A 23,265-nucleotide genomic window follows, 5' to 3' on the forward strand; every position below is an offset into this window, starting at 1 on the left:
GACGTTTCTCTTTTTCTCCTCGACGAGTTTCGCAACGCGTATGCGTTCAATAAGAGAATTTGTTGTCTGATAATTCCCGGAATCCCCATCGACTCCTCCATTAGATACCGAATGTGTCATGCTCGTCCGCGGAAAAATGTCCGCAATCTTTTTGCTACTGACTATAGACTGCGAAGTAATTACCGAGAACGGAGTTATTAAGAGCAGCACCTTCCGGTTCAGCTGCGGAATATGAAGATGGCGGCAGTAGTTTACTTATCACATCTATGGCCGGTATTCATAGTTAGGTCTTATATTTAAAATCGTCGTAAGTACACCTTCAGATATCCCGTAGCCAATGAAATAATTTATACAATATCTGAAGATGAACTTAAGACGGTCTTATAAATATAAGATCCGACTGTGAATACCAGCCTATACATATATGCGATATGCTATACATATAATTGTGCACCATGTGTTTATCCTCCGAATTGTAGATTGTTATAAACGGCAAAAGAAAATAAAAATTGGTAATTTAATTATATTTAATTATATTTATGAATTAAAAGTCAGAAATAGAAAAATACTGAACTCGATGCAATTGCGGAAAAAATATTTTTATCTTTATTCTACACGTTAAAAATTTCTCTTATTTTATATCATAATTTCATACGCACATTTTGGGACACATTCATCGTCTTCGTCGTTTCCATCCTCGTCGCCTTTGCTTTCGTCTTAGTCATCTTCGTCATCTTCATCGTCTTTGTCGTCTTCGTCTTCGTCATCTTCGTCTTCGTCGTCTACGTCATCTTCATCTTGGTCGTCTTCGTCTTCGTCTTTGTCGTCTTCCTCTTCGTCTTCGTCTAGTCTTAGTTTTCATCGTCTTCGTCTTCGTCTAGTCTTCGTTTTCATCGTCTTAGTTTTCGTCGTCTTCGTCTTCCTCTTCATCGTCTTCGTTTTCGTCGTCTACATCTTTGTCGTCTTCGTCTTCGTCGTCTGCGTCCGCGTTTTCGTCATCATCGTCATCGTTAGCGGCTGTGTTCCAATATTCACTGCCAGCACTGAAAATCTATAATATACGTGACACAAACTATGTATTTTCAATACTGGCAGTGAATTTTGGAACACAGCCATCGTCATCGTCGTCGTCATCATCGTCATTATTTCTTTTGCGAAGAGATTCTAAAGCCCGGTTCAGAATAGATTGCAAACACCCAATTGCGAGTTGCGAAGAATGGCAATTACTACTAGTTACTAGTTACAAAGTGTTATTTTCGGTCGTAAGACAATTGCGGTTGCTAAAAGAGAGTTGCCCAACTTTTAAAGGTCATTCTGCAATACGTGTCGTAAGTTGTAATAAGCCGTAAGAATTGGCGAATCACAGTCGATTATTACAAAAATAATCGGCTATAATTGGTCAGTTCTTACCGCTTACAACTTACGACACGTATTGTAGAATGACCTTAACTTCTTGGCGCGATGGCAACCGGCAAAATCGCAACGGGCAAATGCGTATCTATTCAACACAGGGACATAAAGTAAATGATTGGTTGGATCTGGTAATTCACCAGATAATACTTTGCATCGGTTGGTTGTGTGCAATCGTGCTGTGTCGAATTGGGTGATTCCCGTTTGCAACCTATTCCGGACCGGGCTTGAAAGCCCTCTATGTTACTTTGAGCTTTATCGAACTAAACTTATATTCACACGTGATTTTCTGACATAACCTTCGCAATTTCGTACAGTGTAGTACATAACCTCATATAAATACTATTATAACGATGCAAAACAAGCCGCAGCCACGATTACTTAACGTAAATAGAATACCTGGTCAACCGAAAAAGCGGAAAAAAATCACGCTTGTCTTCGACGAGAAGAAACGACGGTAATTATATATATATATATATATATTTAGAAATTGAGCGTTATAAAAAAAAAACTCAGAAAGAAGTTAAATCATGTTTATATGCAGAGAATTTTTAGGAGGGTTTCGTAAAAGAAAGCTAGAACGAAAAAAGAAAGCTCAGGAACAATTGCAACAACAATTGAAAGAAGATCGTAAAAAAATTAAGCAAGACGTAAGTAATACCATTGCATGAAGATCTTGAGTGAGCTTTAGGATATTGTAGATTACATCACTCATGTCACGTGTATTTTTCACAGATACGAGAGCGTTATAAAAAATTAGTATCGCAACGTAATATCCCAGAATTGGACGAACTGTTATCTCGAAAAGAATATGACTTGGAAGGTCATACAGTCAGTATTTTAGAATTAAATGTTGCGGATCTCACAAAAGGAAACGGATGGATAGGTCAAAATAAAGTTGCAGAGGAAGAGGAAGAAGATGAGGAACAAAATGAGGAAAATGAATGTTCAAATGATGATAATGACGATGATGATGACGACAAGATCATTGGGATGTCATTACAAGAAAAGCAGGACCAACAGCAAGAAACCAAGTCAACTGAACCAGAGATGAAATCTTCAAAAGAGGTGAAGCGGGAAATTAAGAAAGCAGCGCTAAAGCAAGTGAAAAAGAGCAAGGCTTTCCAACAGAAGCAAAAGATGGAGCAAATAAAAAATAGGAAGCAAAGTAGACGGAAATTGCGCAGAATTCAAAAGGTGGCGCGTAAGCATGGCAAACGCATCGAGAGAAGATTAGAACGTTAGGATTAATTATTTCTGTAAATTGGTTATGAATAAATGTATCTTTTAAAGAACATATATTAAATATATAGGTGTATATATGCACTTATCACTTCTTTATCTTTCCACGATTCTTCCTGTCATATGGACAGATATCTTTGTTGAGGCACTCTGAACATTTAGGGAACCGAGGTAGACAAATTTCTTGGCCAAATCCTACGAGAAGATGATTTACTTCGCTCCACAGAGGCTTAGGAAGCCAATCTTCCAGCTCATTTCTCGTTTCCTCTGGTGTCTTTGTCTGCTTTCTTACCCATTCTAATCTGTTGCTGATTCTATGAACATGCGTATCTACACCAATGCCAGATACTTCTCCCCATGCAATTTGCATGCATATGTGAGCCATTTTAGGGCCTACCCCTGGTAAGTCGCATAATTCTTTTATAGTTCTAGGAATATCACCATTATATTTATTTAAGAGGATAACTGATGTCTTCTTTATGTACTCTACTTTCCTCTAGAAAGAAATAAACTTTTAGAATAATGTTAGGTATTTCTCACATATTTCTGATAAAGACAAGTAAAATTGATACCTTCCAGAATCCAACTGGATATATGAGTTTGCCCAGAACATCATCAGGGGTTTCAGCTATTATATCTGGTTTGCAACCATAAATGTTCAGACGCTGCATAGCAGCATGTGTAACTTGATCTTTTGTCTGACTACTCAGCATCAGTGCTACTAATGACTGGTACCTAGACACCGATGGACTGGCATTGGGGTCTGCACACTTGTGGCAACCCATCTCATCAACCGGTGCTGTATTGTGCTTCCTCATCTCTCTAATATTTTCCAAAATAGTCTCCCAGTTAGGAGGCATCCACTGACTTTGCTTCTCGTCTTTGACATGCTTCGGATTTGTATCATCTCTTACAACTTCACTTTTCTCGATTTTCATATCACTTGCATCCTTTGACTGCTTTACATCTTCACTTTTTATCTCAAGTACTTTGGTATTGACAGTTTTTGTATCTGTCGATTTTCTCATATCTTCGCTCTTTATTTGTACGGTTGATATCACCTCGGTATTTTCAACGCTCGTATCGTCCTCTGCCGTATTGTATTCGATCTTGATTTGTGCTCGTTTCTTCGCACCTGTTTTTGTTGATGTTACCTTTTTACGAGCAAAATAAGGAGATGTTTCTTCTGAAGATTTCGCAGTAACGAGCGTTTTCCCAGAACGTAAAGTTCTTAATGCCGAAAGCGAGCCCAGTTTTTGTCTCTTGCTCATTTTGTCCAGGTAAAATATATTATGTATGTTAGAAATATGTCAAATTAATTCTTTCACATATGTGGGCTCGGACGTCGGATACCGCTATGGCTATTCGAAATTCGATTTGTTCTTTCTAGTTCTAGTTACCCTACTCGCACCACACTACACTCGAATTGTGGTAAGACACGAGAGGGCAGCACAGATTTTTACACACAGTTTTACAAATGTTTATGACGCATCATAAACAGTAAGTAGATTTTACATTTGCAAAAATATTTGAAAATCAGAAATTCTTCAAGTTGTAAAATACTTCTCTAGCCATCTTGTCATCAACATTTTCTATCATACACCCTGCCCGATGAATTTGGCTTATTTTACATTATGTACAAAAATGAAAAGTTTTATTCTTTTTGATCATGAGAATGAACCAACTTAAAATAAATTTGAATTTTCGATTAGTTATCGGATAGAGAATTACTAGGGTTCTGGATTTTTTCTCCGACGATTATAGAGATTTTCTTTATCCAACAGCCAATCGATGCATTCGATAAACTTCTAGTTATTCCACACGTAAAACGTTATTAGCTGTACGTCGCTACTTGTCAAATTTGCTCAGTATCCATTGCGAATGAATATCAACATAACCTAGCAGATCGCTCGATACAAGTGCTGATAGCTCACAGGTTTGAAATACAATTATTAACGCGAAGACGTGTATTATGGTTGGGTCTTTTAACAGAATAATTTGTAGAAAGATAAATCGTCACTTGCGAAATGCATACTTCCACCAACTTTGTTCTACGTGGCGGTGATGAGGCATTTGCCAACAGACAGAAATTGTTGTTCGATCAACTGTCGATCGCTGAAAATAAATGCAACAAACATGACAGATGTGAGGTAGACGGCGATAATACCGAAATGCACGTGGACGTGGACAAACATAACAGAAGCTCAGCTTCGAAAGATGACTTGAAACGAAGGAGAGAAACTAGGAAGTTCTGCGGCAAGGAGAGCATATTCAAGCGTCCCGAGGGCCGAGCACCCCGAACGAGTTTCAGAGGTGTCCCAGACTACCACAAGAATCCGCATAAATGGATCAAGTACAGTTTGGCGGACGTGTCCAACGAGGACATGACCGAACATAGCAATACGCAAGCTGCCATGTCGTTCTTGAAGGAATTAAAAGCACGTAGGAAGAAGGAAGAAGCAAATGAACTCAAGGAGAAGATGGACATTGAGTCTTGCGACTCGAATGCACAAGATTGTAAAGAGACAGTGTTCAAGCATAAGAAACGCAAATTAACATCGCAAATAGTATTCATGAAACCGCAGACGAAAGAGACAGAAGACTCACAAATGGTTGCGATCGAAGCAACTGAAAAACCCATGTTCAGAAGTAGTAAAATTATCTTGCCGGAATACGTGATCGGTCAACGACCGAAAAAGATCTCCAAACAGAATCGGCCCGTAATTAAAGGCGACCGTTTGAAAGAACTCAGATTAGATCATTTGGAAGAGCCCGACGAAGAAGAAGAAGAGGACAACTGAAGGAACTGCGTAATGTGTATAAGTGTTATCGCATACAAATATATGTAGAAATTAGTCATTTGCTTCAGCAAAATCAATGATTTATCGTCTACTTAAGACATTTTAGGGGAAATGACTGTATCATAATTATGAGAGAAACTAAACAAAAAAGCATATATACCAGGTATTGTAGCACTTTTTGTCATTATATTCCCTCAATATGAGCCGCAAGGTTGCTCTTTTAAAAATATTAAGCTTAAAGGTCATTTATTATAGACAATATTTATTTGATAATATTAAAGAGTCCAAAAATGTAAAGTAATCCAGTGTGGAATTATGTTAAAAGGTGTATCTGAAATTCGGTACATTGTGGAAACTATAACCTGAGCTGCATTGAAAATTAATTAGGCATTTAGTATGTTTACACACGGGTGTATTATGTTCATATTGCTGTAGTTCAGACTGCAAATAACGACACATACAATCCTCCTACATGACATAACTTGAAACTATAACGACGACAGAGTGAGACAACGATATAGAAAATTCACCGTTACTGTTTCACCGTATTGTAAATATGCCATGTCATTTATTACCAAGTCCATTTATAAATATGATACAGTTATGTAGCATGAATTGCTGTAGGGCAACGACCGGTGAGGATAAGGTCATCTTGGTCGATGTAATTCGTTATATTCTCTAAAACACATATTCTTTTGTATTCACTTGTTACTTCCAGCTAATCATTATTATATCGAATATCGCATATATTCGCACTACACACACACACACACACACAAACGCGTTCCATCGAAATAAAATAAAAAAATATCCCTGGGGCACGTTTTCTACACGGACATGATCGTTTTGAGAAGCGCCAAGCTTCGAACAATCTGCTTCGATGCGAAGTTCCTGCTGAGACGACTGTCAGGCCGAGACGAAGGCTCACTCGGAGTAAATTAAGCTATTACATTACATACGCGTGTGAGGAATTAATCTCGAAACACTGGAATGATCGGTTCCTCCTCGAGGAGACCGCCTTTCTCTGGCTGTGTGGTGCAATGTAGTGGTATCAGCTCATTTTGACGAATCGAGAACGCGGCGGCGGTGCTGCGCTCCTTTCACGTGTTACTTCGAAACGTAGCGAAATTCGAATGAATTAATTAGGCTAAATGTGTGCAGCAAGCGCGCTCGCAGTTTTGGCAAGTCGGAGTAAATATCTTCTACCGTAGTATCATTCTAGGATTTCGTTTCGGAAGAAGAGACGTATACGGACGAGGGAGATTTGCGAATTCACCGTGCAGCTCGTCTACTGGAATTCCGCAACTGCTTCTCGATCTCGAACTGTCGCAAGTCCGCTCTTTGGAGGAAATCTTGTCGCTCCAGATATCCGTCCTTGCCTTTGTTGTGAGTATGGAGCTCTTCTTCAATGTTCTCCTGCTTCTTGTAGCTGTCCCAGTCTAACTTGGATTTCTCTAGTGTGCTGATTTTGGCCTTCTTGCCGATTTGTCCCAAAACCGAGGAGATCCCACCTAATCCGACGCGCTTCATACTCCCTCGTCCTCGTCCTCGCCCGGGTCCTTTCCCCGCAGGAGGGCTAGATTCCGACGGTTTCGTAGAATTTTCAGCCACGGAAAGGGACAACCTGGCTTCTGCAGAGTCAACCGGAACTTCTTTCTCAACCTTCACCTCTTCACCAGCGAATTCGAAAATCTTTGTTATCTTGACTTTCTCCTGGGCTTCTGGCTTTTCTATCGGTGGGGATCTCTCCTTTGGTCTGTTAATTATATTTTGTGCTTTTGGCTTGGATACAACAGCTGCAAACAATTATATAAAAGAGTATCATCTCGAATTGACATCTCGACTTATGTAACTATGATGTTGCATATTCTGTTCTGTTCTCAAGATACTAGTGTATAGATTTTTTTTTACCTGTATCTTTCATAAAGTCAGCCCAGAGAGAATCTGCTCTCTTCTTCTCTTCTTCTTCAGTAAGTTCCTTCTTTTCTTTACATTCTTCTTTCTCTCCATTCTCTTCCTCCGATACCTTTGACTTGTTATCTAAGGTTCTCTTGCGCTTGGAGTTTTTACCTTTCCGTTTTATAGATTTTCTTGTATTTTTTCTCCGCCCAACATCTCTTTTATTCTCATCATTTTCATCTTCTGGACCACTTTCAACATCACCTTCAGATTCTACTTCTGAAACTGGATCACTGTCAGCACCATCAGGAACATAATCTTCATCATCATCATCAGAATCAGAAGGTAATTGATGTTCTTCAGACATGTTTAAATGCAAACCGATATAAAGAGCACCTAGAAATAAATGACACAATAACATCATGTAATATCTTCTAAAAACATGTTACATACCTCTTATTACTTAATTGTTTCTTGCTATTGCAAATATTTCTAAAAATCTTGATTAAATTTTTTGGTTCTTTTTATATTACATGTTTGTTTATAATTAAACGATCGCAGACACACACACACACATATACAGTTCTTATTATAAAAATTATTTATAATAAATGTTATATACTTATATATTTACGATTGATTATATATAATGTTTGCAATAATGTTTCTTTGTTCAAAGATATTCAAACAATAACGAGACAAAAGCGGCTGCGAAAAGATCAGTCGATAGATTAAAAATTCTATCAAATTATTGCATTTTTTTTGCACTATCGATATTACGAAACCTAACCTCTCTAATTAATGGAATTCAACGGCTTTCGACGATAATAAATATGATTTCAAATCGATTTCATTGCCCACCTTCTTTTAAACGGCGAGTCGTTGGTGCGAAATATTCCACGAGCAGACGCCGATTTGTGTTCCGGAAATGTCGTTATATCGACAGACGCTACCGCGGATTTAGCATTCGTCGTTGCGCACATGAATCGTCAACGAGGGCCTAAATCGATCTCGCGGTGCACGGAGGGGATACGGACTGTCCGAAAAATTCGCGAAGCGTCTGCGAAAGAGAAGCCAGAGTATCTCGCGAAGCGTCAAGATTCCGCTTAACTCGCAAATGCGCCTGGCACGCATCACGGTGATACACGGCCGCGCATTGGGCGCCATCTTTCATGAATCAGCGAGCTGCAATGCGAAAGTCGACGTTGTTACATCACCAGCTGTGTAAATCGGGCAACACACACATTATATGTACTTGTATTTTTATTACGATTATTTTATGCGATATATATATATATGTGTAAACAAATGCAAAGTTTAATGAAATAAAATTTCTATAAATTAATTATGATACATAGAAAAAAACTCATAAAAATTGTATAAAAACTTGTAACAACCGTGTAAAAAGCAATAAACAGTTCTGTTTGGAAAACTCTGCTCAAAAATAAATTTAAACAAAAATGCCAAGGTATTTTGAAGGAGTATTTGTCAAGAGCAGAGGGGAAATTATTAAAAGTAATCGAGTAATTATATATTCATCTTCCTTCAAATTAGACATAATGATTCAATTAAACATAATATTAAGCAGTTTAACATTTATTTTTTGATACAAAACCCTTGGAAAAAGCGAAAGAGATATTGATTTAAAAAATACCCACATAACACAAAACGTCCAAGGGACGTCCCAGGGATGTCCTAAGGACGTCTTTGGGACGTCCTTTGGACGTCTGTGCTATGTGGGTACTTATTAAACATCGTCAAATAATTAGGTTGTTCTTTCTTCAATTAGATAATATTTCATATTACTACTTTTATACCGCTTTTATTTATTTCTTTAAATTTAAGTTTTTTTCAATCTTGATTTTATTTATATGATTAATATTAGCTGCACATTATCCAAATGAAAAATTGAGGAAAACTTATCATCGTCACTGAAGAATATTACAGATTCTTATTACGGACATAATAGAAATTCCTCATGGATATCCCATTAAGGGAGAGAGAGAGAGAGAGAGAGAGGGGGGGACCACTGTAGTTTCTAATAATATCTCTTCGATGAAAAGTGATACGTAATCGTCGTAAATCTAATATAGCCTCGTAAATATGATATAGCCAATCAAGAAAAGTTGTTGTGGTTGCATATCTAGAATACGTATAGTTTATGCCGCTTACGGATTTAGGACCGGAAGTCAGAAGCGCCGGAAATGAGTGCCTGTTGCTAGATGACCCGTTCAACTAAAATTTGACGGTAACTGTAGGACTCTAATTTTTTGCCGACTATATTGTCATTTATCCGATACAAATATCTGAACGCTTTTTTTTATATATTGTATTAATTTTATGATTTGTTGTATCATCCAAATGTTCGATATATACGCATATAAGAAGCGATATATTTTGTTCTTTCAGTTTACGTATAAATTCAATCCTGAATCTTACTGTAAATGTTTTTACAGTACTGTACCGCGTTTTCGTGTTTTCGAACAAATGCTACGTGCAGTGTTAATTTTAATTGCGTCCTTTTTTATTAAACTAAACATGTTAATTCGCGATACAATGCATTAGATTACCCGTCCAGTTATTAACAAAAGCTATTAACAAAATTATAAGAAAGATAAAATAAGGAAAAATATGATGAGTTCTCATCAGAACTTGGGAGATTACACGCTCCTTGTATGAATTAAATTGTGTGTGTTTGATCTAGGTCGACACAAGGTAACACTGCCTGTTACTTGCAACTCGCTATAGATTTACAGTGCAGTTTTTCTTTCAATCAGCATGTACTACGAGACGTGCATGTGGTCGAGAGAAAATTAGTGAGTGTCGAGTTGCCGGATCTTTCACGGATCTGTTGAGCAGCAATAACTTAGCGCCTTCTTCAGGGCACTAAGTAGGATCAGCGGGGTCACCTCATGTTACAGGATCCATTTCTAATCCTAATTTCGACGAAACGTACGGCCGCCGGTCGACAGGGATTATCGGACTGGATTAATAGACTCTTTCCTTCGTTTTCAGGAATTCAAATGTAAGTCCGAATGGTCGAGGGTAGAGAGGAACATGTGCGCATACGCGGCCACTGTATCAGGGTGTGTTGGTTGTAAGAAGAGAAATGATTTCGAGACACACCGAGAGGGAACAACGTCGCTTCGTCGCGCGAATGATCGCGCATTATTACGAGTGCGGAGTTGTTGGTTACACGCGTTGACGATGAAGTTATCTAACCCGAGAGACTGAAAGAAACAAAGTAAAAACGCGCGTTGTTCAGTCTCACCCGGAGAGAAGCGCGTTAGAGAAGGCAAGACGACGTTTCTTTCGACGAGGATGTACGACTGTGCAACAGAAGTGAACACCGATCTCTCCCGATCAACGTACGGTATTAGACTGTCATAGCGTTGAATTGCGTGCTTTCGGCGGGTCTCTCCGAACGTCCTGCTCGAGAGGAAGAGAAGCGAGCGGAAGGATGTACCAGGTGGCTACGAATGCCGCAGCATCCGCGCGATTGGAGAGCGGTATCACGGAAAACGAAACGAGACGAATGAGACTGAAGCTCGGATGTTTGAAGGCTCCGCCTGGTTTTCGGGACGTCCCAAATCTCGTACCCCTCCAACCAATGTTTCTCGTCTCTCTCGTTTCACTGTATCTCTCTTTTCTCTCTCTCTCTCTCTCTCTCTTTCTTACACTCTCTCTTCCTTATTCCCTCCCCCTCTTTCTCTCTTTCTCCACCGTTCGTTCAGTCATGCTCCTCCACTTGGTCCTCTTTTCGACTTCACTTCGAGAACTTGAACCACCAATTAGTTTAACGCCGGAGACGCGGCCTCTCGCGACGTTTCGCCGATAGATAGCCGTATAAAGAAGCCATCGATTACGATTAGCAGGTATATCGAGCGAATCGCATCGTCGTTGAGCGGCTAGAATGCGCGCATAGACAGACGCGAGTGGTGATGCATGAGTTGATCACGTAGCCATCTTCGGAAATAGTCTTTGCGTTACTCCACTGCGAAAAGCAATAGTTCGGCTCCTCGTATTCGCGAGCTCGGGAATCGAGTGTGGTTTTCCGAGTAACGAGGATCGTTCTCCTCTCCGGTGAACATGCCATTTGCCTTCTACTTTCCTACCTATATTCTTGGATTTTTATTTCGGATATGTCACGAGTGATGTTTCTCTCTCTTTTTTCTCACTCTCTTTCTCTCCTTTCTTCCCACTTTTTCTTCATGAATATGCGTTAGGACGAACAAAGTGCCGCGAGAATTTTGAACAGTGCGTACATTGTGGATTTAAATATCAATTGGGACTGCCGACTTTAAAGAAGCACGTCTCCATTTTAGGTTACGTTTTAACCCTCTAAAATGCAATTTTTTTCCTGAAGATAAAAGAATGATGAAAGGTGAGACCAGCAAATATTAACTTTCAGATATAAATTAACAATTAATTTACAATTTTCAAATATTTTATTCTAAAAAGAAAAAACGGTTTGTGACTTTGAAATTATAGAGAATATCGATATATCATTATGTGACTTTAAAGTTACGTGGCGCTATAGTGGATTAAAGAGACATTTTCTAGAGAATGATTATCTCTTCGCTTCTCTCTCTCTCTCTCTCTCTCTCTCTCTCTCTCTCCGTTTTCCCCATCACGAGATCTTCACCTTAGAGATACATAAAGTTCAGATAAATAAGGTCAGACCTGTCAGACTTGACATATCTAATGTTACATGCTAATCTCTGTTTTTCTACGTTTGCACGATATCAGCGTAACTTTGTACATACTTTGTACATACACCGTATGTAACTCGGCGTTCCTTATTTTATACCCGTGTTATTCGAGATACGTGCGTGGAGTTTTCTGGGGTTTCTGAAATTAAAACAAGAAGAAGGAAATTATAAGCAGTCTTTGCTCTAAAAATTTGCCGGAAAGTTTCTTAAAATCGCGTAAAATTAAAAAGGCAATCGAGGTTAAATATCGCGTCGACGAAGGTATACAACGAATTCCCGTCGCCCAAACACGAAATATCTGAATTTATTAGCACTATTGATATCGCACTAATGTTGCCGTAGAACTGGCCAATTTATTAAACGAAGAAACGAACGAACGAACGAATCGAAATAAAACTTCGAAACAATTTCTTTAACTTCGAGTACAGATTTGGTAGAAATTCGTTGCCGCAGTCGGGAGGCAAAACTTTGATCAACATGCGTATAGGAGAAACCTCTCTAGAAGTGAATTTTTACTCAAGATAAACAGGATGCCCCGGAAGAGGCGCGCGTCGACCTCGTCGTTGGAGGAGTACCCCTCGGAGGAGAAGTACGCGAAGGACGACATGGACAGCCGGGCGCCGCGAAACGCGGCCAACGCCCGCGAACGCGCCAGGATGCGTGTCCTAAGCAAGGCATTTTGCAAATTGAAAACAACTTTGCCCTGGGTGCCTTCCGACACCAAGCTGAGCAAACTCGACACCTTGAGACTCGCCGCGACTTATATCGCTCATCTACGAGCGGTGCTCAAGGACGACGGTGAGGCTCATCCTGAAAGCACCAAGTCCTTGTCGCTGACTTTGGTGAGTGTCTGCGTCTGTTTTTACGAAACTTCAACCTAATAGAACATTTCTCCGCCGTTTCCTCCAATCCTAACTGCGACTTCGGGAAAATAACAAAGCGATCGAGAGGGTAACTCGGCTAACTTTGAACAACATTCGTTAGTAAGAACGATTAGTCTTGAACGATTTCGCGAAAATAACGCTAATTGAGTAAAAGTAAGGTAGCTCGCAGTGCGGAGATCAGTGCGCGACGGAGAAGATCGAAGGAAAATGGCTCGAGGATAGACGAAGGATTAACGAAGAGGAAAATGATTCTAGCCACGATGAAAGCCCTCTCTACTGCGAATCTTACCGGAGATTCAAATTATCCCAGCGAACTATTCCGTGCTATTGCGATCGGATTGTTGACTCGATGACGATTCCATAAAGGCGTAAAACAACACCGGATCCAGGTGGATCCACTCGGAATCGCGAGGCGAGCGCCGTCTTCGCAGTCATCCACTCTCTGTTTATGTCTGTCCAGGTGGATCGAATCACCCGAGAACCTTCCACCCACCCTTTGCCACCATTAATTCTAAGTTAGTTCCGTTGTTTGAAGAAAGACAAAAAGAGGAAGAAGAAGAAAAAGACGAAGCAGTCTCTCCCTTCGCGTTTCCCTCCGCGAAATAGTCGCCTTTTCCCTGCTCCCGTAAAGATCAAAGAGCGATTTTATTTCCAGGGCTGAAATTTCCACGCTGAATCTCTCCCGACGAATGTCGTGAGTCGACGTGACGCCTGTTGATAACGCGCAGTTGACAGATGTTTCACGCGACGATATCATGAAGCATCGATACCTACGATGCTACCCTATGCCCTAGCAGCTAATACGACTTCACTCGCGGAATCTAAATTATTCTCGTGGCAAATATTCTATCCGGCAAATAATTCAGTAATCTCTCGATTACTCTCTAATTAATACTCGAGATCACCGTATCGATTTAAGCGGTCGCCAAACGCGAATAGCACGTCCCACTGAAGGCGTCCCGGAATGAAGGAATTAACGAGAACACCCTGTCAATTACAGTCGTGGCCATTCGCCATACAAAACAGCAACGCCGCCGCGATGATGAACAACAGTTGCAATGTGTCCTCCTCGACTTCCACGGGCTGTAATCAGTATCGAGGACAGCAGGCGACTCACGACATACAAAACTTCCATCATTCGGGGCATCAGGGCGCGTCGACGCGCCACAATCAGGAGCAACAGCTCTCTTATTTCTAACGAGAAGAACAAAAAAGGAGGAGAGAAGGAAGGAAACCTCCTGACAATCGGAGAACTAGAGCGATATCTACGAAGAGAGAGAGAGAGAGAGAGAGAGAGAGAACGAGAGAGAGAGAGAGAGAGAGAGAGAGAGAGAGAGAGAGAGAGAGAGAGAGAGAGAGAGAGAGAGAGAGAGAACGACCGCAGCATCAGGCAAAAGTTATACGACTGCAGCACGACGACGGGACTGTCGTTCCCACGCCTTATTTATTCCGGAGAGTGCCTTGTTCCCTTACTATTTATTGATTTGTAATCTTAACGCGCTATTACAAAGTTCCCATACACGTGTGCGTGACACGAGGAAAAGTGAGACATCGTGTATTAATATTAACGATGTATTAAAATCAACACACACGTGCACGTGTGGGTTCGGTTGCGTCGCGAATTCGACGCGACCGAACCCTTCCGCGCTTTTACATATCGTTGTTACAAAAAGAAGTGCAATCCCCGTACGCGCATATGTTTAGTGAGATAACGATCTAAGTAAGCAGAAGCGGAAATATCCGTTTCCTTCTCGTTTGTGCAGAAAGGGAGAAAAATCCCGAGAAGTCGAGCGACATGAAACTCGTGACTCTTGCCTCAAGTACCTCGAATATTGCAATATACTACTGTACTATCGTAATCATAATTAATACCAAAGCATGTCAACTAGTCGAATAAAAGATGTTTCTAAGATTCTCCAAACGTCCCCCTTCACCTGTTCACCCGCTTCATCCGACACAGGCAGATTGACACAGGCGATCGAGAAATTTTACGCGGCGTCTCGCCGAAGCGCCGAAGCGGGGATGGGATCCGGAACAGCGGAGAGGAAGCGCAGAGGTAAGGTAAGAAGGATAAAGAAGTTCAAGTTAAATAAACAGCGCGAAGGGCCTTTTGTGTGTGTGAAAACCCGATACTAAAATAATATATCCCGTCCAGCGACACAAATCGACCGACGCCGAGCATATCGCCATCCCCGACACAGCTTCGAGACTTTACAGACGAGAAGTGACGCGCCGCCCGCGCTCTTTCGCTCGCGTCTTTACGAATTTCTACCGCACTATTTTCGGCCGCCATATGTCAGAGGTATACAGACACGTAAAAACCATTGCTCACAACGATCAAACTCGACTGTATCGCTGTTTATCGCTCCTCCCCTCTCCCTCCCCCCCCCCACGTCCCCCACACTTCAGCCACCTCTAACTCGATTGTCTTGTATTCTTTACAATGACGCTAATTTCCTAATGTATCAATGGATTTCTTGCTCCTTTATCTCCCTTATCCCCTCGCTGCTTATTTTTACGTATATTGTATATATAAATTATATATAAAATTTTGTCTATATGTGTATTGTCACATGTATAATCATGCGTTCATGCATATGGAGGCCATATTTTTTTAACAAAATAAAGGACTATTTTCCGATCGTTTTAGAAAAAAAAAAAATAAAAGAGATAGAGCAGCTAAATAAAGGACTGTTCTCTTGAATAAAGGACGTACGGTCATCATAATTATACATTATTACATATGGACAAAATGCATTTTTCTTCCGCCGTTAGTCATTTTTTCACGCTTAAGGATTTATCCTTAAGTCTTTGTCGCTGGGACTAAAATGCACTTTCATAGTGATATAACAATTAATCAACAAGAGGTGGTCGGTATATCGATCGATATACCAGATTACGATCAGCTGCAATCGAGAATGCAATCGACGACACAGTCATGTTGGAAAGTCGGCCCGGCCGGGAGGATTTCGCGGACTCGCGCGGCGCGGCGCGGCGCGGCGCGCGCACGCGCCCGCTTCCCCGCGCGGAGCGTTGCGCGCGGCAGCTTTGCACGCGCGGAACGACAACCTTACTCAGCGGAGACTCGCGGCGACCCAGTAGGGTGCCGGCCCTGAAGAGGTGCGATCGATTTTCTTTCTGTGTCGTTTCATTCATGTCACGGTGCGCGACTTCACGATGTAGCGCCAGGATATCGGAACCGCTCGGCTGATCAGATAGAGCTGCCTGCGACGTCATCCCGCTCGCTCGCCTATACGAGTCCATCGCTCAAACGAACGAAGCGCGATCAAACAATCGCGTCCTTCTCTTCGAGGTGATATATCCCGTTCATTCCTCATCCTTCTCTCCCCCTTCCCCTTCTCTCTCTCTCTCTCTCCCCCCCCCCTCGTTGTCGACTCGGTCGCGCGAGCGTACGCGGAAACACATTATCCCTCTCTCTTCCGGGACCAAGAACGTGGAGCCCTCACGGGAGCGGGCGTCGAAGCGCGCGGTGGCAACAGCAGCGCCAAAATGGCATTTGCCACGAGCACAGCTGTTGTTTACCCACAAAGCCGTGTGCAGGAGGACCACTGGTGGCTGCTGCAGCTTGCGCTAACGGGTCACTGAGGAACGAGCGGAGCGCGACACGCAGCTTCCTCGTCGGGATGATGGAAGATGCTCGCGAATGAGCGGGTTGGAGTAGCGAACGCTCGCGAGAAAGTGACGTGACGGCGACAACGACGGCGACGGCGACGGCGACGGCGACGGCGAGGAGGACGGTGGTCGTGGTGCTTCGAGGGAAGAGCGTGCACGCGAGGAAGCGCTCGATGGAAGAGGTTAGTGAGGCTCGCGGCGGCGGAAGTCACAGCAGCGGGTACGAATCGCGCGCGGGTAACTAACCTAGTCGCGTTCGCCATCGCCCCGAGCCAGGACGACGGCGAAGACGAGGACAGCGACGGCGACGGCGACGGCGACGGGGACGGCGGTGGTGGCGGTGGCGGCGGCGGCGGCGGCGACGGCGGCGAAGGACCACAGTCGAGAGGAGTCGATATCGAAGAAGAAAGTGTCCAAGTTAGTTCGCGCTCTCCGTCGGGAGATCAGTTACTTCTTTTCGCGGTGTATCCTGGCTGGTTATTCACCAGCCGTCGTTACGTAAAGGTGCAAACACGTGTTCTCGCGTCTCGCTCGATGTCATGTTGATGAAACTTCCATCAGTGGGGGACGTCACCGAGGCGGGTAACCTCGTCCGATTTACCGAGACTCGTCGAGTCGCAACGACGTGCCGCTGTGACGTGTGATGTTTTTCGACGAATTCACCGCGGAAGGTGCTGAGACACGAGTATGACGACAGGCTCTCTAAACGGAGCATCCGAGCAGCTCCGCGAATCGCTGTTGTTTTCATCAGTGAACTTGCAGCACTTGCCGGCGCGGCAACGCGACGATCGTCAGTTCTGCTCACGTTGGATCTTCATAACGTGATTTCCTCGCGATTTCAATCGGGTTAGGGTCGCTCGCTCGCTCGCTCGCTCTCTCGAAGGCTAAACTACGGCTGTGTTTTTGAGGTTAGGATGAGTCGACGAATGGTCTGCCGATAGCCCGAGCAAGAGCTTACTCACGCGTCTTTTATTGCTTCTCTTTGTGTCGTTCCCGCGCTTTGTCCCTTTGTGGCTTTGTTTTGCTAGCAGTGTGCCACATCGAGCGACACCTTGCTGTCTCACTTCTGTGCCTGTGCACTGTGCATCCTCCGGTAACACCGCAATCTTTCACTTCGTATTGTAGCGGTTCTACGTGGTTTACCGCTTAATCGATGCGCGATTGTTATTGCTCTTATATGACGTTTCTCCGGATTATTTCGCATTTTTGTGTGTGTGTGTGTGTGTGTGTGTGTCAGAAACATCTAATTATGGAACGTAGTATATGGACTTGGTACTGGAGTCTTTTCTCTCCTACTAAATAGCACTTGTATATTAATTTTTCCATGAGCTGTCGGACGAAATTTCTAGAAAGCAGCTGTACCTACCTGTCTCCTACGTTCCTCGTGAAAATCATTTATTACGCTTGATTGATAATTCTCTACTCGATGGATTTTGTGGGATTGAGGAGATACAACGTGTGTGTTTGTGATCAACAGGTATCATCATGAACGCCAGGACACAGCTGTTCGAATTGAGCATGGAGGGACGTCAGGTGGATGAAGCGGTGGCCAGTATATTCCACAGTGTTCTCTTTCATCGAAGCTTCGGCAAATTCAAGTACAAACAGGAGGGCAGCTACTCGGTAGGCACTGTGGGGTACCAGGATGTGGACTGTGACTTCATCGATTTCACTTATGTCTGCTGCTCGTCGGTGCACCTCGACCAAACGTTGAAGCGCGAGATCTCAGGCTTCTCGGAGGCCCTGCGCTCCACCGATAGCCCAGGCTCCGGCCAGATATCCTTGGAGTTTTTCCAACGTAAGAAGAACCGCTGGCCGTTTCAGCCGGAGTGCATACCGTGGGAAGTGTGGACCGTGCGTCTCGAGCTCATCAAACTGGCGACCGAGCACGAGCGGCAAATATGCCGGGAGAAAGTGGGTGATCTGCTGACCGACAAGATCCTCTACATCACCGAGGTGATGAATCGGCACGACTACATACCGAAAGTGCCGAGCCAGGCGGAGCTGGACCTGATCTTCGACACCTCGTATCCGGACATACAGCCGTATCTCTTCAAGCTGTCCTTCACGACCTCCGGCCCGTCGAGCACCACGATGGGCAACACGATGAAGAAATTGATCAGAGAGACACTGTCCATTTAGTCGTAGAACGCATAGTTCTTCGATAGAATTTCGACGTTGGCACATTTGTAGCTTAGCAGTTGCCTGGAAAGTCGCAGGACTCGCTCTCTCATTTTCTTGCTGCGATTCGCGAGCGTGCGCGCCCTTAGCTTCTCTTGTCCTCCGCGTTGCGCCGCACGCACGAGATAGATTATTTTGTTCCTCACGACTCTCCGATATACCTGTCTTAGCGTTTAGTAGGTTACTTCGTTTCTTCGGGTTCTGCGGAATTTTGCGGATACACGAAGGAAGTATAGCGCGAGTCCCGCGGGTTTTCGGTATTCACCTACCCCTAACGGACGTTCTCGGAAGTTCTCGATATATTCGTTTGTTCACTCGCATCAAATGACTCTCTGTTGGACCCTTTTGGTTGCGTGTAGTCGTTCCCGGTAACGGTAGTCTTGTATCTCGCGACATGACGCGGAAATAATACTTTGTACATTGCAGGGACTTCCGCCGCTGCTGCGTATCTGTAATTCTGTATAGTACAAATTCACATAACACACTCAAGATACATCCCCGCTTTTCTTTTGTATCTTACCGCGGACATTCATCGTGTAATTATTTTAGCAGGATCGTGACAGAGAGAGAGAGAGAGAGAGAGAGAGAGAGAGAGAGAGAGAGAGAGACACACATTTTATATAAAGATCTTTCACGTTATACCTCTTGATTTCACTTAAACTCTCCACGGATGGCAACTATTCGTGGCAGAGCTGCATTATGTTCCTCTCGTTTCTCATCGCCCTTTCTCCAACGTTGTATAAATACGGTTAGAATAGACTCGAGCGTTTAGCCTCTCCATTTTTATCTCCGAGCGTCGCGTGGCGGACGATCACTTCAATTACATTTAAGAATAAGGATTTCGAGTTCAGAGAGATTCCGAGATTCCGAGACTTTAGCCGCAAAGCAGAATGTTTTCGATGGGGATTCCCCCTTTAGCGTCCGCTAGAATCCTCGGGAGCGACTCGTCTCTCTCGAGGTGCTCGATACTTATCCTTCGATTAACTCAAACGGACACGACGGCCGTACTCAGCGTTGTACACTCTGGTTTTCAATCGCTAATGTGAAAGTATACACACACACACACACACACACACACACACACACATACGCATGGTTGTATCCTAAACGATCATATGAAATGCTTGGATTATCGCGCATGTGTACGTACATACATACATACATACCTGCTTACATACATGACATGTACGTCGCTGTTATCTTCGCCGCAGATTTAACGCTGGATAACCCGAGACCATGTCCTAATAATAATAATAATAATGTCGAGTCGTCCTTAGCGTAATGAAGGAGAGGAACGAAGTGAGAGCTCTAAAAAGGATCAGACCTAATCGGATCGTGTGAGACGAGCACGATGAGTCTCGCGGGGTTACATTTAGCCGTAAATATGCGGCGAGAGAACACGCCGGAGGTCCGGTGTGTTAATTGCGCAGCGCATCACGATTACACGCTCCACGCGCAATTATTTATTTGAACGTGTAACGAGATGGTAATACGTAACGTAACGTCGCGGACGCGTTATGTTAGCGCAGGCTAGTAGATAACGCAATTTTCCTCCTCTCGCACAGCTTTCGTTGCTCCCTAGGTTGCAATGACCGTTTGAAGCGGAGCGTAACGCGCGACGAGACAGAGTAGCCGCTAGGGCAACTGTTAACGAGGCACAAAGAAGAGGGGGGGGGGAGGGGAGGGAGTCGGGTGACGTGCGGAAGGAAGCGCGCGAAAAGAAGTCGCGGTCGCACGATTACATTTTTCCGGACGTTTTCGTGCCTTCGTATCTCGTATGGATTTCGATAGGTAAATTTAACGCTCTAGTAGGAAGTACTAACTTAACCGCATACCTAAAGCCAGTCGCGTGGTAAATATCATTTATTTATTGAACCTCGGAGCGCATCTCTCATTGTGTGTGTGAAACGAAGTGATAGGCGTATTTTCTTCCGCGCGGAAGACGCGAGAATCTGTGATTCTTCTTCTCGGGTGAGGCGCTTTTTCTTCTGTTCTCTGCGAAGTGCGAACGACACAGGGCTGTGTACGTGCGTTTATAAGCGTCGCGTGCTGTTTCCGGCTTTTTACCGAATTGACGGGGAACGCGCGGATTTCGGGACGCCGGCTGGGCTGGCGATCCTCTCTCTTACGCGCGACCGTATAATATTATTGTACAATGTAAATATATATAGCGTGTCCGAGAGAAAATTATACCGCGAAGCAAAGCCGTCGTGTGTGTGTGTATGCATGGGAGTGAGATGGAGGGTCCTCGCGCGCGCGCACGCGTGCGTTCCAAGATCCGCGTTGTCGGCCTTTCCTACCGACCAATCGACAAAAAAAAAAAAGATATCGTACGGCACGCATTAAGTAGCGATGTACCTTCTCGAGTCAACCGTGGGCGAGAAGTGTAATGTTAATTCGATATAAACGTACATCGTGTGGCCCCCGTGTTGTTTTCTCTCGCGGAGTTCTTCGACAGTAACTCGTAGCATCAATTGCGATCTTTTTTTTTTTGTTTGTTAAATCACCCACTCGGCGAATTGCAAGCGCGTTTACGTCGATCTTAGTCGATCGATGTTTCGTTTGTCTCGTACGTGTCGATCGAGAGAAAAAGAGAGAGAGAGAGAGAGAATAGGCAGGTGAGAGTGAGAAAGAGAGAAAGAGAACAGAAAAAACACAACAGTGATTGTCGATACTCTGCTGCGATTCTGAGTAGAAAATCGATTGCAATCTCTTTTCCCACTCGCGCATCATTCGGTACATACCGTGCACAACTGTAAAAAGTTAAATAACTCGCGTTATATAGTACGTACGTATCGTGCTCTATGACTATTGGGTCAAGATAGAGAAAGAAAGAAAGAGAGAGAGAGAGAGAGAGAGAGAGGCGCACGTATATACGTACGAGCGCATATATGTAATACATAAGACAGAGAAAGAACAATGGAAGACAGACCGACGGAGAGAAAGAAAGAGAGAGTGGATGAATGAATGAATAAATGAATAAACGAACGAACAAACGAACGAATGAATGAGTGAATGATAGAAAGAACGACTGATCACGTGTGTGTACGCGTAACTCGAGTTCTGCGATTCGTCAGATTGTCACACACACACACATACACATACACACACACACACACACACACACATGCTGTTATAAATAATTATATATAAATAATATATATATATATATATAAATAGCAAAATAATAGGAAGTAACGAGAAAAAATGTACATTATAAGTTGCGAGGCGGCGACAAAATGTGTAGTGTATAGTGAAAAAAGTGAAATATGTGCAGTTTTAATTTATCATGAGGAGTATGCTGATGATAAATGAGTAATTATTAATAAATCACTGTATTTTATAATGCCAACTTTATATGGAAACTCCCGCGTGCACCGCGTCGCACTTTCACCTTCCGACCTCGTTTTCTTCCGTATACATTGCGAGATGACGAAACATGCCTGTTTCTCGAGCGTGATCTTCGCAATCACGTGTCGACTTGTGTGATATTTGACGTTTCTTTTCTATTGCTGAACTGGCTGCACTTCCTTGCACTATTTCTCTTCCTCTCTTTTTCCCACCCGGCACTCTCAGCTCTGATCTGTTTCTTTTTCTGTTCATCCGTGAGTGTACTACACCAGTTCAACGACAAAAAAAGCAGATCTTTGACTGTGAGCGCGAATAAGGCGCGCATTTTTACCCCATTGCGTGCTGCGCCCTGACGGAAAACATCCGCAACTTTTGACGGGTGTCAAGTCTTAGGTTCATCCGGTAAAACGTCTGGTACAGTGTGTTAGCTTTGAAAAATCGGACATCTAGACATTTTTGTATATGATGGATGTGTGTGTGTGTGTGTGTGTGTGTGTGTGATGGAAAATCAATTTCCTTTTATCGCTGTTTATTGTTACGTAATATTGCTTCATAAAAGTTATTCATATATAGTTTTATATTTATACACGTAATGTTTTTATTATTTAATTTAACTTTTTACGACATGTTTATTTTATGAGTCCATTTGACTTTTGATAACTTGATGAATAACTTGGCAAATATATACGGAATTGATAAATAAATATAAATCATTCATTAAACTCCATGTATTGAATTATTCATTAATTCTGCAAACAAATAAATAACCGAATAAATATGCGGGATGTGCGCACGTCTCAACACGATATGTTGAATTTAAATATACTTGGACTTCGACCACACTGATGAGAGTGTGTGTGTCACGTGGCATCCCACAACATCCCCGATTACCGGGCAGTGTAGCGGCGCACCGACGCGGAAAACACTGGCGGGCGACATAATTTCGCTCTGTTTTATTCGTGACATTCTGCGACACCGACGTTCCTCCACGGTCGTCGCGCTCAAAAAAAAAAAAAGAGAACTGATCTCTACTGCTCCGAACGAACGAGCGACATTTTTCGCATACTTCCGCCGCTGGAAATCCTCGATGGGGCACATTCGCCTAGGGTGAGGCGCGCGCGAGCATATTTGACTCAAAGAATTTTTCCGCAA

At 43.1% G+C, this 23,265-nt stretch overlaps 6 protein-coding genes across 9 annotated transcripts; 4 read left to right on the forward strand and 2 right to left on the reverse strand.

Annotated features, from left to right (window-relative positions):
• Positions 1–1,561: 1,561 nt before the first annotated feature.
• On the forward strand, positions 1,562–2,718 carry vito (nucleolar protein viriato). The gene is made up of 3 exons (XM_011150662.3): positions 1,562–1,867; positions 1,955–2,060; positions 2,146–2,718. The coding sequence occupies exons 1-3, from the start codon at positions 1,764–1,766 to the stop codon at positions 2,653–2,655; spliced, it is 720 nt and encodes a 239-aa protein (XP_011148964.1). The 5' UTR covers positions 1,562–1,763; the 3' UTR covers positions 2,656–2,718.
• Positions 2,719–2,724: 6 nt separating this feature from the next.
• On the reverse strand, positions 2,725–4,085 carry Nthl1 (Nth-like DNA glycosylase 1). Its single transcript, XM_011150663.3, has 2 exons — positions 3,225–4,085; positions 2,725–3,148 (listed from the first exon to the last, which is right to left on the reverse strand). Exons 1-2 carry the CDS (start codon positions 3,921–3,923, stop codon positions 2,741–2,743), a joined length of 1,107 nt encoding a protein of 368 aa, XP_011148965.1. The 5' UTR covers positions 3,924–4,085; the 3' UTR covers positions 2,725–2,740.
• Positions 4,086–4,473: 388 nt separating this feature from the next.
• Positions 4,474–5,664, forward strand: LOC105188934 (uncharacterized). The gene is made up of 2 exons (XM_019844017.2): positions 4,474–4,588; positions 4,657–5,664. Exon 2 carries the CDS (start codon positions 4,680–4,682, stop codon positions 5,451–5,453), a length of 774 nt encoding a protein of 257 aa, XP_019699576.1. The 5' UTR covers positions 4,474–4,588; positions 4,657–4,679; the 3' UTR covers positions 5,454–5,664.
• Positions 5,665–5,999: 335 nt separating this feature from the next.
• Positions 6,000–8,611, reverse strand: Yeti (yeti). The gene is made up of 3 exons (XM_025298557.1): positions 8,214–8,611; positions 7,365–7,748; positions 6,000–7,249 (listed from the first exon to the last, which is right to left on the reverse strand). The coding sequence occupies exons 2-3, from the start codon at positions 7,717–7,719 to the stop codon at positions 6,726–6,728; spliced, it is 879 nt and encodes a 292-aa protein (XP_025154342.1). The 5' UTR covers positions 7,720–7,748; positions 8,214–8,611; the 3' UTR covers positions 6,000–6,725.
• A 2,484-nt stretch (positions 8,612–11,095) lies between these two features.
• Positions 11,096–14,262, forward strand: HLH54F (basic helix-loop-helix domain-containing transcription factor HLH54F). The gene is made up of 3 exons (XM_011150655.2): positions 11,096–11,227; positions 12,586–12,906; positions 13,949–14,262. Exons 2-3 carry the CDS (start codon positions 12,595–12,597, stop codon positions 14,144–14,146), a joined length of 510 nt encoding a protein of 169 aa, XP_011148957.1. The 5' UTR covers positions 11,096–11,227; positions 12,586–12,594; the 3' UTR covers positions 14,147–14,262.
• Positions 14,263–16,038: 1,776 nt separating this feature from the next.
• On the forward strand, positions 16,039–21,850 carry Atg101 (autophagy-related protein 101). 4 transcript variants are annotated; one of them, XM_011150656.2, is made up of 2 exons: positions 16,039–16,998; positions 18,059–21,850. In XM_011150656.2, the coding sequence occupies exon 2, from the start codon at positions 18,067–18,069 to the stop codon at positions 18,721–18,723; it is 657 nt and encodes a 218-aa protein (XP_011148958.1). In that variant the 5' UTR covers positions 16,039–16,998; positions 18,059–18,066; the 3' UTR covers positions 18,724–21,850. The 4 variants fall into 4 exon arrangements, with proteins under 4 accessions (XP_011148958.1, XP_011148959.1, XP_011148961.1 ...); XM_011150657.2 differs by having other exon boundaries at positions 16,039–16,763; XM_011150659.3 differs by lacking the exon at positions 16,039–16,998 and adding an exon at positions 17,008–17,489.
• The last annotated feature ends 1,415 nt before the right edge of the window (positions 21,851–23,265 follow it).

The sequence above is a fragment of the Harpegnathos saltator genome, unplaced genomic scaffold (genome assembly GCF_003227715.2).
Source record: "Harpegnathos saltator strain DR-91 unplaced genomic scaffold, Hsal_v8.6 scaffold224, whole genome shotgun sequence".
NCBI lineage: Eukaryota > Metazoa > Arthropoda > Insecta > Hymenoptera > Formicidae > Harpegnathos > Harpegnathos saltator.